This window comes from Rhinoderma darwinii, chromosome 9 (genome assembly GCF_050947455.1).
Source record: "Rhinoderma darwinii isolate aRhiDar2 chromosome 9, aRhiDar2.hap1, whole genome shotgun sequence".
Taxonomy (NCBI): Eukaryota; Metazoa; Chordata; class Amphibia; order Anura; family Rhinodermatidae; genus Rhinoderma; species Rhinoderma darwinii.
Genome location: NC_134695.1, coordinates 13268140 through 13278568, shown reverse-complemented (window position 1 = coordinate 13278568; position 10429 = coordinate 13268140). Strand labels below are relative to the sequence as shown.

The following is a 10429-nucleotide window of genomic DNA, read 5'->3' as shown; positions in this document are numbered from 1 at the left end:
TAATAGACGCTGTCTCGAGTGTCCAGCGGTTTGTCCTGTAATTGTGCGTCCCCCCCGTTGCAGAGCTATAGACCCCTCTATAACCTGTCGATTTTTATATCTTCCATGGCGCGGCAGTTTTCCTACAGGGCACCCTGCTTCACTGTTCTTCCCGCTGATCGGTTTGTCAGTGATACACACTGAGCCTCTGACGCTGACCTATCAGCGTGAGGCTGTTTCCTAAAGAGTCTTACGCTGATAGGTTAGCTTCAGAGGCTCAGTGGTAGCTCCGCCCATCAAGAATCGCTGGCCGCCAAACCCACTTGGCTAGCCAGCGGGTCATTAACCTATTGGTTACTAAATAAAGAGGGGTCAATAGCTCCGCAACGGGGGGGGGGGGGGGCACAAGCACAGGACAAACACCGCTGGACTCAGACACAGCGGCTATTAGGTGAGACTAACTCACTTTGTAGGACCTAGTGACAGGTCCTCTTTAAAACCGATATGAGACTGGACAGAGCATATAACAGAAATAACTTTCTTTTTTTCTTTTCTTCCCAGAATTCCTTGAGAGTACAGTAGGTGATCTCTCTACATTGAAGCATTACTATTGATGCTGTGGAAATTGCTTCAAGTCTTGAACTGTGACCACAAGAGGAGCTGGTTACATGGCTGTAAAATGACTGATATTCAGTCCCCATTTATTTAATGCTGTTATGTAACTGCCGTTTCTATTTTTTTTTGTCTTTTAACATTACACCTGTTGATGTGACAAACCAATTGAAACTTTCTTTTACGAATTTATTAATTACTGTTGGTATAATATACAAATAAATACTGATTGTGCAGATGAAAGAAAAAGTTTCTCAAGTCCCCTTTAGATTGGGATACAGTAATTCTTCATGCTGAGGAAGAAGGTCAACATTAAAACCACTGAAATGGTGAAGAGACGTAGGGTGGAGGGCTTTGACTTTAAAAGATGAGCAGTCTGGCTAGGATTGCCAGAGGGTGTAGGAGGGGTTTTCCTTTATAAGTGGGATGAATCAGAGTAGGGCACAGAAGAATTTCTTCTCTCTGAATGGGTTTTCAGAAGTGGGCACTGGTGTAATCAATGGATCCTCGCAGGCATGGGCGTCACAGAATGCCATCAGGTCTGATGCAGCCTTTGAAACCTGTAGGAGGAACAGGTCAGATGTTAACAGTTTGGAAAAAAATTCAGATTTTAATGATTACATGATTGTATCTTGTCTCCATTTGTAGTCTAGTGACATTGGGGAGTTTACACAGAAAAATGTAGCAGTGACAGAATGGGATTTATAAAAGTGGGAGGTATAATGCTGCACTGCCACACAAATACACTGTGTGAACCCTGCCTACGGGAATGCAAGAGAAATATAAATTGTCAATTCTCCAGGGCATATGAATTCCTGTGTAGCCCCCCCCCCCCCACATGACACTGTGTTCAGGCAAAATTTATGTTACAATGCAAATAGTAAAATCGGTGGCAAAAATCCAAAAGAACTCTAACACGCAGGACAGGATGTAAATTAAAAAAATGTGCATCTTGCATATTTTTATTTTTTAAATGCCGCGTGTTAATATGGTTTTATAAAAGCCCCATTTGGATTGCATTGTACTGTACTTAAAGGGGTTGTCCGGGATAAAATGACTGTTACTGCTTGTAATTTAATGTAAAGACATTTGTAATATACTTACATTTTCCAAAGTGGCCCTGTTTCCAGATCCTGCTGTGGGATACTTGTCGGGTGACGTCACTCCCTGGCCGCTATGTTGATATTGAATCATTTTCCGGATATACGACACGTCACTTGTGACATGCTGTGTATGGGCTATTCTGTTGTACTGCCAGTAATGCGCATGCGCGGTCCCTGCTGTTATCTTGAACAGCAAGGACCATGCATGCGCGTAAAGGGAACAGCCCATACACGGCACATCACAAGTGACGTGTCGTATACCCGGAAAATAATTGAAGATAAACACAGCGGCCAGAGAGTGATGTCACCCGTCAAGTACCCCACGGCAGGATCTGGAAACGGGGCAACTTTGGAAAATGTAAGTATATTACAAATGTATTTACAGTAATAAATTACAAGCATTAACACAAAGTCATTTTATCACGCACAACCCTGTAATTGCAAACAAATCTAAACATGACAGTAACGTGTTCTGTAAAACTTTTTCCAGTAATACGGGCTGAATGTTAACGTGCTATTGTACCACGGTCTCTTTTGTCAGTTACATACTTTAATGCGACACATAGAGGCTTCAATCTTGAGCTGCTCCACAAGCTTCCTGGCATGTCCAACACTTAGTGTGCTATTCACAGGGGTTTCTCCTTTCATAATTGCCTAGAATGAGAAAAATATTATGTGATTTGCAAAACACATTTGTGACTTGAGCTGAACACACCAAGGTAACGTTAAAGGCTATTTATTAAAAAAATAAATCCCTCAGTGTGATTTGTGTAACTTTAAGTAGTGTTTATTAAAAATTTATTTTACTTTTTGAGATGAAGGTATTCTGTATTGCTAGTTTTACATGGAATCTGTCAACCAGTCAGGTCAGCGGGACTGTGTGTCTGCGGCCGTGTCTGCCCACATCTAAGTTATGAACTTAGATGCGATTGCTTACAGGTGGATCCTGTGTGTCAGACACCTGCAGGACCCACCATCACTGAACCAGTCAGGTCCTTGGGGCTGACTGATTCATTGTAAAACGAGCAATACAGCTGCTCTGTATAGAGAATACATAACAGCTGTATCTCCAAAAGTAAATTTATAATTTATTTTTTTTGTAAAATGTATTTACAAAGTTACACTGACTATTGCCCCATGAATGTGCTTTTGCGGCCGCAATTCCTCCGAAAATCCATGGGTGAATTGCGGCCCCATTTATTTTAATGGGCCCATGTACATGACCGTGGATTCCACGGTCCGTTCATGGCCCAGGAGCCTGGACTGTAAAAAGAATGGACATGTCTTATTACGGCCGTGGTTTGCAGTCCAGGCTCATAGAAAATAATGCACGCGGCCCACGATTTGTGGGTGATACTCTGGCCGGCCGATGCGAAAAATCACAGCTGTGCATATGGCTACAGTCGTGGGCATGAGGCTTAAGCTATCTATTTAAAAAAAATGCTCTCAAAGTTGTACATAGCCTTTTTAATAAATAGAGAAGATGCTAGCAGCACTGAACTGTCCAGTGTGACGTTTCCACAGTCAGTGATGGGTTTGGTAGCCATGTCAACTGCTGGTGTTGGTCCACTGTGTTATGTCAAATCCAGAGTCACTGCAGCCGTCCACCAGGACATTTTAGAGCACTTCATGCTTCCCTCTGCTGACAAGCTTTATGGAGATGCTGATTTCACTTTCCAGCAGGACTTGGCACCTGTCCACACTGCCAAAAGTACCAAGACCTGGTTTAATAACCACAGTATCACTGCGCTTGATTGGCCAGCAAACTCGCCTGAACTAAACCTCATACAGAATCTATGGGGTATTGTCAAGAGGAAGATGCGAGACGCCAGACCCAACAATGCAGACGAGCTGAAGGCCGCTATCAAAGCAACCTTGGCTTCCATAACACCTCAGCAGTGCCACAGGCTGATCACCTCCATGCCATGCTGCATTGATGCAGTAATTCAAGCAAAAGATGCCCCGGCCTACATTTCAGTATTAAAAATAATTTTTGAAATTGGGCTGCTATAATAATCACATTTTCTGAGACACAAAACTTTGGGTTTTCATTAACCGTTAGCCATAATCATCAACATTAGAAGAAAAATAAAATGCTGGAAATAGATCACTCTGTGTGTAATGAATCTACATAATATCGGTTAGGCATATGGAAGGACTAGTGTAATATATATATATATATATATATATATATATTTGGATCGATTAAATATACACACACATTATTGAAGCTGAAGCAGCATGGAAGAGATTATACACCAGTAATGAGCAGTGTAGCTTAGAATCCAGCACTGGGGTGAGACCGTAAGGGTATATTCACATGGCTTATTTTCGGCCCGTAAATGGCCGAGAAATCGGAGGCAGAACGCCTCCAAACATCTGCCCATTGATTTCAATGGGAAAAACTGCATTCTGTTCCAATGGGGTGTTTTTCAAAACTGCTGCGTTTTTGGAGTCGTTTTTCATTGACTAGAAAAAAAACGCTGTGAAAAACATGACTTTGAATAAAGAACTTCTGAAAATCAGAAGCTGTTTTCCCTTGAAAACCGCTGCGTATTTTCAGACGTTTTTGAGTGTGTCTACTATTAGCAAATTGTTTGAAAAGTTAGTGTCCATGTAAGGACGCAGCCTAGTTTCGGCCTTTTTTTTTTTTCATCTCCACATTCCAAAAGACGTAACTGTTGAAACTTTTGTCAACATAGCCGTATAAGGGCTAGTCTGTTGTGGAATGAGGATGAGTTGTATTTTTTAATGGCACCGGTTTGGGTTTCTATATAATGTATTGAATAACGATTTTAAAAAAAAATTGGGGGGAGAGGCGTAATGGAAAACGGCAATTCGGCAGTTTTGTGATCTTTTTACAGTGCTCATATTGTGCTATAGGTGACGTTATTTTTTTATTCTGTCGGTCATTCCAATTACGGCAATTAAAAATGTGTATAGTTTTTTGTTTATTACCCTTTTTGCACAAAAACTTTAAAAATAATTATTTTTTGTGTATATTACAAGAGCCATCACTTTTTTTTTTTTTTTACTGTCTAAGCTGTATGAGGGCTTATTTTTCATGGGACAAATTGCAGTGTTCATTAATGACATTTTGGGGTACATATGGCTTTTTTTGTTTACTCTATTCCTTTTTTTGGGAGACTAGATTGTTTTATTTGTAACTTTTCAAAAAAAATCACCATGTGGAATAAATAATTTTTTAACTTTATAGTATAGGTCATTATGGATGCAACGATACCAATTATGTGTAATTTTTTGTACACTACAGAGCTCTTTAAAAAATGTATAATATTTTTAGTCCCTCTATGAGACTTGAACATGCGATCCTCTGGTCGCTTTTTTTTCATTTTTTTTTTATATAAAACATAATACTCCTGTATTGCAATTTGCGCTGCATGTCAGTGTTACACTATAAGATAACTGTTCTTAGGCACATCATACAGAAAAGGGCAACTTCACATCACGTTTGTGCCCTACGTTTTTCGTGTAGGTCACAAAAGCTCCCAACCTACACAATAAATGTGTCCATAGGGCTCCATTAGTCTAATGGGCACCAAAAGAGACTATCCATTTGGCATTCATCGGGTTGATATACAGTCCTGGCCAAAAGTTTTGACACCGACACAAATTTTGGTTTTCACAAAGTTTGCTTCTACAGTTTTTATAGTGGCAATTTGCATTAACTCTAGATTGTTATGGAGTGATCGGATGAATTGCAATTAATTGCAAAGTCATTCCTTGCCATGAAAATGAATTTAATCACAAAAACACCATTTCCACTCTTTTTCAGCCCTGCCACAATATGACCTGTAACAACATTTCAGTGATCTTCTCGTTGGCTTAAGAGAAAATGTTAACAAGGACAAGACAGCTGATATCACTCTGTCATGCTGATTGAATTATAAGAGCAGACTGGTTGCTTTAAAAGGGACATGGTGCTTGAAATCATCTTCTTCTGTTAACCATGGTTACCTCCAAGGAAACGTGTAGTCCTTGTTGCTTTGCATCAAAAGGGCTTTACCGGCAAGGACATTGCTGCTTGTAAGATTGCCCCTTAGGATATGTTCACACGGCAACGCAAAATACGTCTGAAATTACGGAGCTGTTTTCAGGCAAAAACCGCTCCTACATTTCAGACGTTTTTACAAGTGCACACGTTTTTTGTGGCGTCCATTACGGACGTAATTGGAGCTGTTTTTCAATGGAGTCAATGAAAAACGGCTCCAATTACGTCCCAAGAAATGTCCTGCACTTCTTTGACGCGGGGGTAATTTTTACGTGCCGTCTTTTGACAGCGACGCGTAAAATTACAGCTCGTCTGCATAGAACATCGTAAGAACCATTGCAAGCAATGGGCAGATGTTTGCCGGCGTATTGGAGCTGCCTTTTCAGGCGTAAGTCGAGGTGTAAAACGCCTGAATTACGTCTGAAAATAGGTCATGTGCACATACCCTAAATCAACCATTTATCTGAACATCAGGAACTTCAAGGAGAGAGGTTCAATTGATGTGAAGAAGGCTATGAGGCGCGCAAGAAAGTCCAAGTGCAGGACCGTCTGCAAAAGAGGATTTGGCTATGGAATCAGTTCAACAGCAGTGCAGAGCTTGCTCAGGAGTGGCAGCAGGCAGGTGTCCGTACATCTGCACACACAGAAGTGCAGCAAAGAAGCCACTTCTCGCCAAGAAAAAGATAGACAGACTGACATTCTGCAGGAAGTACAGAGAGGACTGGGGTAAAGCTTTTTTTACTCTGATGAAGCCCCCTTTAGACTGGGATATCTGGAAGAATGATTGTCCAGAGAAAAGATGAGCTCTGCCCTGAGTCATGTGTCATGCCAACAGTAAAGCATCCTGAGATCATTCATGTGTGGGGTTGCCTTTCATCCAAGAGAGTGGGCTCACTCACAATTTCTCCAGCATGATGGAGCACCATGTGACAAGGTAAAAGTGATAACAAAATGGCTTGGTAAATAAAGCAATGAAATTTTGGGTCCATGGCTAGGAAACTCCCCAGATCTCAATCCCATTGAGTACCTGTGGTCAATCCTCAAAGTGGATGGTCAAACAAAAACACAGACATTGCGATAAACTCCACATGCTGATTAGACAAGAATGGGTTGCCATCAGTCAGGATTTGGCCCAGAAGCTGATATTCAGCATGCCAGGGCAAATTGCTTAAGTCTTGAAAAAGAAGGTTCAATATTGAGTCTTTGCATAAACTTGATGTATTTGTCAAAAGTTTAAAAAGTTATAAAATGCTTATAATTGTACTTCAGTGTACCATAGAAATATCTTACGATAAGACCTGAATATACTGAAGCAGAAAACTTTGTAATAACCAAAACTTGTCAGGTCTACTGTAAGTCAGTATACCTTATTTTTTATTTTGAAGCATGGAATAGCATAGTACACTGCACCATTCCATTTTCTGTGGAAGCCTAAAATTTTGCTCACCTATAGGTATCTATAAACTAAAACAACCGCTTCAGTTTTTGCTGCAGTATTTAGCATTGCATGTTTCCTCTACATTGTCTTTGTTTGATGTACAGGTATTTTTATTTGTATTAAGTATGTCCCTAAGCAAATAGTTGACTGCTGAGGGTCCTGCTACACAGGAGATTAAATATTATATGGTGCACATTGAAAATCTCCAAATATTATCAGAACATGTTGAATAGATTTCCCCTTTAGGGTATGTTCACACGCAGAGTCAAAAATGTCTCAAAATACGGAGCCGTTTTCAAGGGAAAATAGCCCCTGGTTTTCAGACGTTTTTTGAGCAACTCGCGTTTTTCGCTGCGTTTTTTTACGGCCGTTTTTGGAGCTGTTTTCCATAGAGTCTATGAGAAAACTTCTCCAAAAACGTCCCAAGAAGTGTCCTGCACTTCTTTTGACGAGCCGTCATTTTACGCTCCGTATTTTGACAGCGACGCGTAAAATGACAGCTCGTCTGCACAGAACCTCGTAAGACCCATTGCAAGCAATGGGCAGATGTTTGGCGACGTATTGGAGTCGTCTTTTCAGGCGTAATTCGAGGCGTAAAACACCTCCATTACGCCTGAAAAATGGTCGTGTGAACATACCCTTAAAGTAAGCATTTGATCTTGTCCGACCAGTACAGCTTTTCTTACTACACCGTAGCGTTATGTAATTTTGATGGTAACAAAGATATGGCTCCCACTAAAGAGGGCTATAGACATTAGGTAACTGTTGTTTGAAACTTGACCAGGAGTTACCAACCACAATTTTCACAATAACATGCATGTTAGGTGTGGCCAACCATGTATATTATGTCCATGGAGAGAGCAGGGCTAAGGGGCTGCTGGACACCTCTGGTGCAATTCATCTCCCACGCAAAAATAAAAGGATTGACCTAAAAATATATAACTCCCCCAGACAAACGTACAGTACCCACACTTCAGCCTGTGAGGTGGAATCCCCATTAAACGCTAAAAGAAGTTGCCCGCAACCCTCATTATTACAATAACCTGGATCAAGATACTACATTTTCTGAATTAAAAGCCATAGAAGCATAGCTTATGTTTTTGCAATCGGAGGCCCAGCTCTTGGACTCCAAGTGTACTTTTGAGTCAGAAGATAAATAGAAGAGGTAACGGGCAAAATTGAAGGAATGTTATCATTGCAGAACATGATGCTTGTGATCACATCTTAGTGTATCGTTTGGAAACAGACAGACCCTCGAATCAGTGGTTGGGGAATGTACAAAATCAATAAGGTAAAGTATATTACATTTTAGAACGGTCAACTCTTCCTTATTCCCCTTAAAATCGCAATACCAGAACATCTTTTCTTAGAACGGCACTGTACCGTTCCTCTGTTACTCCTCCTAAAAATATATGAATAATTTGACAACTGGGTATTACCATTCCTCATGTCAAAGGGTTGTGTCCCAGTCTGAGACTGTCAGCACTGATTAGACAGTACCACCACCAACTGGTCAATTTATTCATAACTTTGTAAGAGGAATATTAGAGGAACGGCACAATGCAGAGTCCTAAGAAAAGCAGCTCTAGAATAATTATTTACTAAAACAGACATGTTAGGAGAGCTGACTGGGCCTCTCTAAGCCTACTAAGCATTATTTATACATGTATTGTACCTGAGAAATATGGACCTACACATCTTTGCAGCAGATAAAAGGAAAAAAACATTGCACACAACAAATAAATAAATAAGGGCCTATAATAAACAGAGCAAATGGTGTCTGGTCACACAAGGAGAGATTGGTGCTGCTTGTAATTGCGTTTTCCTCTAGTTACTTATGCATATCATACTACTTCAGATTCAGCCATATTTGCCTGGAAATGTCTGGGTAAAAATATAGCACCTTATAATTTATCTCCTTTTAAAGTCTTGCACAATCATGTTTAATGTCTGTATTCCCTTCTGTATCTTTGTATTTTAAATAAGACCGGATCCTTACGAAGGGAAGAAGAGAAATGTTGTCCAGAGTAAAGATCTCCCTCCTTCCTCCTGTTTTGATACAATCCCATTTTCTATGACAAAAAGAACTGTAGGCCTTAAGGAAACGAAATACCATTGTTCAAATGATCTCTTACGTGTCACATTGTTTACTGCTGAGGTGCTCCTATGGATCCTATACATCTTGCCTGTAGTTTAGGCCATTGCCTACTTATAAATAGAATACTGCCAGTAACAAATTAAACAAAAATATGCATCTACATACATTCTCCTCACTGTTAATACAATACAGTCCTATATAACTACATAGAACAGAAGACGGTAAAAGGGACAAATATTTATTTTATATTTCTCTAATTATTTTGACGTCAGCAGAATTGCATCAATATGAATAAAAATAATGTGATACAGTAAGCATAAGTCAGTAATACTACCTATTATACAATACTTGTTATTGTGCTAGCAAAGATTTTGCAAAATAGAGTTTCTATACATCCATACATTACCACAGAGGATGTCTTATCTAGAAGGTGGGGCAAAAGAATCAATGAGGGGACGCCTTATAAGCGTATTGGTATAGGAAGACTCTCAACCAGTGGGTCTGGATACATATGTAATCTTCGCCCCATCATCATGTAAAGGTTGCTGTAATTGGTACCTACCTACCTGTCTGTTTTGGTGATGGAGGGATACAGGATGCTGACAAAAGCTCCTTCACTGCAGCTACACCAAACACTCACACCCTGCAACAAAGAGAGATGGGGAGGAGAGACTGGAGAAAGGAGGAGAATGAGAGAAGTGGCTGAATGACTGAGTATTCTCACACAAAGCGAGGCAGAGACGGGATAGTGGAAAAGAAGGGGGGAGGAGAATCGGGGAGTAAACCATATGTAATGTCTGCAAATGCATCCCTGATGAGGACTGACCACATAGATGCTCACACTAAGATTTACTGCTACCACCCATTATACATATAACACTGATATTCTAGCATTGACTGTATAATTCTAATCCACAATCCCATTATCAGCTTTGTATTCGGTTATATCATTAACAGCACAGATGCAATGTATGGAAGGCCTCATGAACTATCATCGGTGACGTCATTCTAAATGGTTTTGTTATGTAGAAAAAACGTGACGTCTCTCTTGAATTTTTTAAAATTTATTAACTAGTTTAATGCCAATGACTTTTACTCTCCGCAGTGACCCGGAAACCGCAGTCACATGTGCCAGATTTTGTTTCAGAAATTTCTGTGACTAAAAATCAGTTCCAGTCGGGTGTGCT

At 40.3% G+C, this 10429-nt stretch overlaps 1 protein-coding gene across 3 annotated transcripts; it reads right to left on the bottom strand.

The window, feature by feature from the left end:
- Positions 1 to 759: 759 nt before the first annotated feature.
- Positions 760 to 9979, bottom strand: GNG3 (G protein subunit gamma 3). Of its 3 annotated transcripts, none has more exons than XM_075837279.1 (3): positions 9805 to 9979; positions 2244 to 2348; positions 760 to 1151 (listed from the first exon to the last, which is right to left on the bottom strand). In XM_075837279.1, the coding sequence occupies exons 2-3, from the start codon at positions 2340 to 2342 to the stop codon at positions 1023 to 1025; spliced, it is 228 nt and encodes a 75-aa protein (XP_075693394.1). In that variant the 5' UTR covers positions 2343 to 2348; positions 9805 to 9979; the 3' UTR covers positions 760 to 1022. The 3 variants fall into 3 exon arrangements, with proteins under 3 accessions (XP_075693394.1, XP_075693393.1, XP_075693395.1); XM_075837278.1 differs by having other exon boundaries at positions 9809 to 9976; XM_075837280.1 differs by lacking the exon at positions 9805 to 9979 and adding an exon at positions 9649 to 9713.
- Positions 9980 to 10429: the final 450 nt, after the last annotated feature.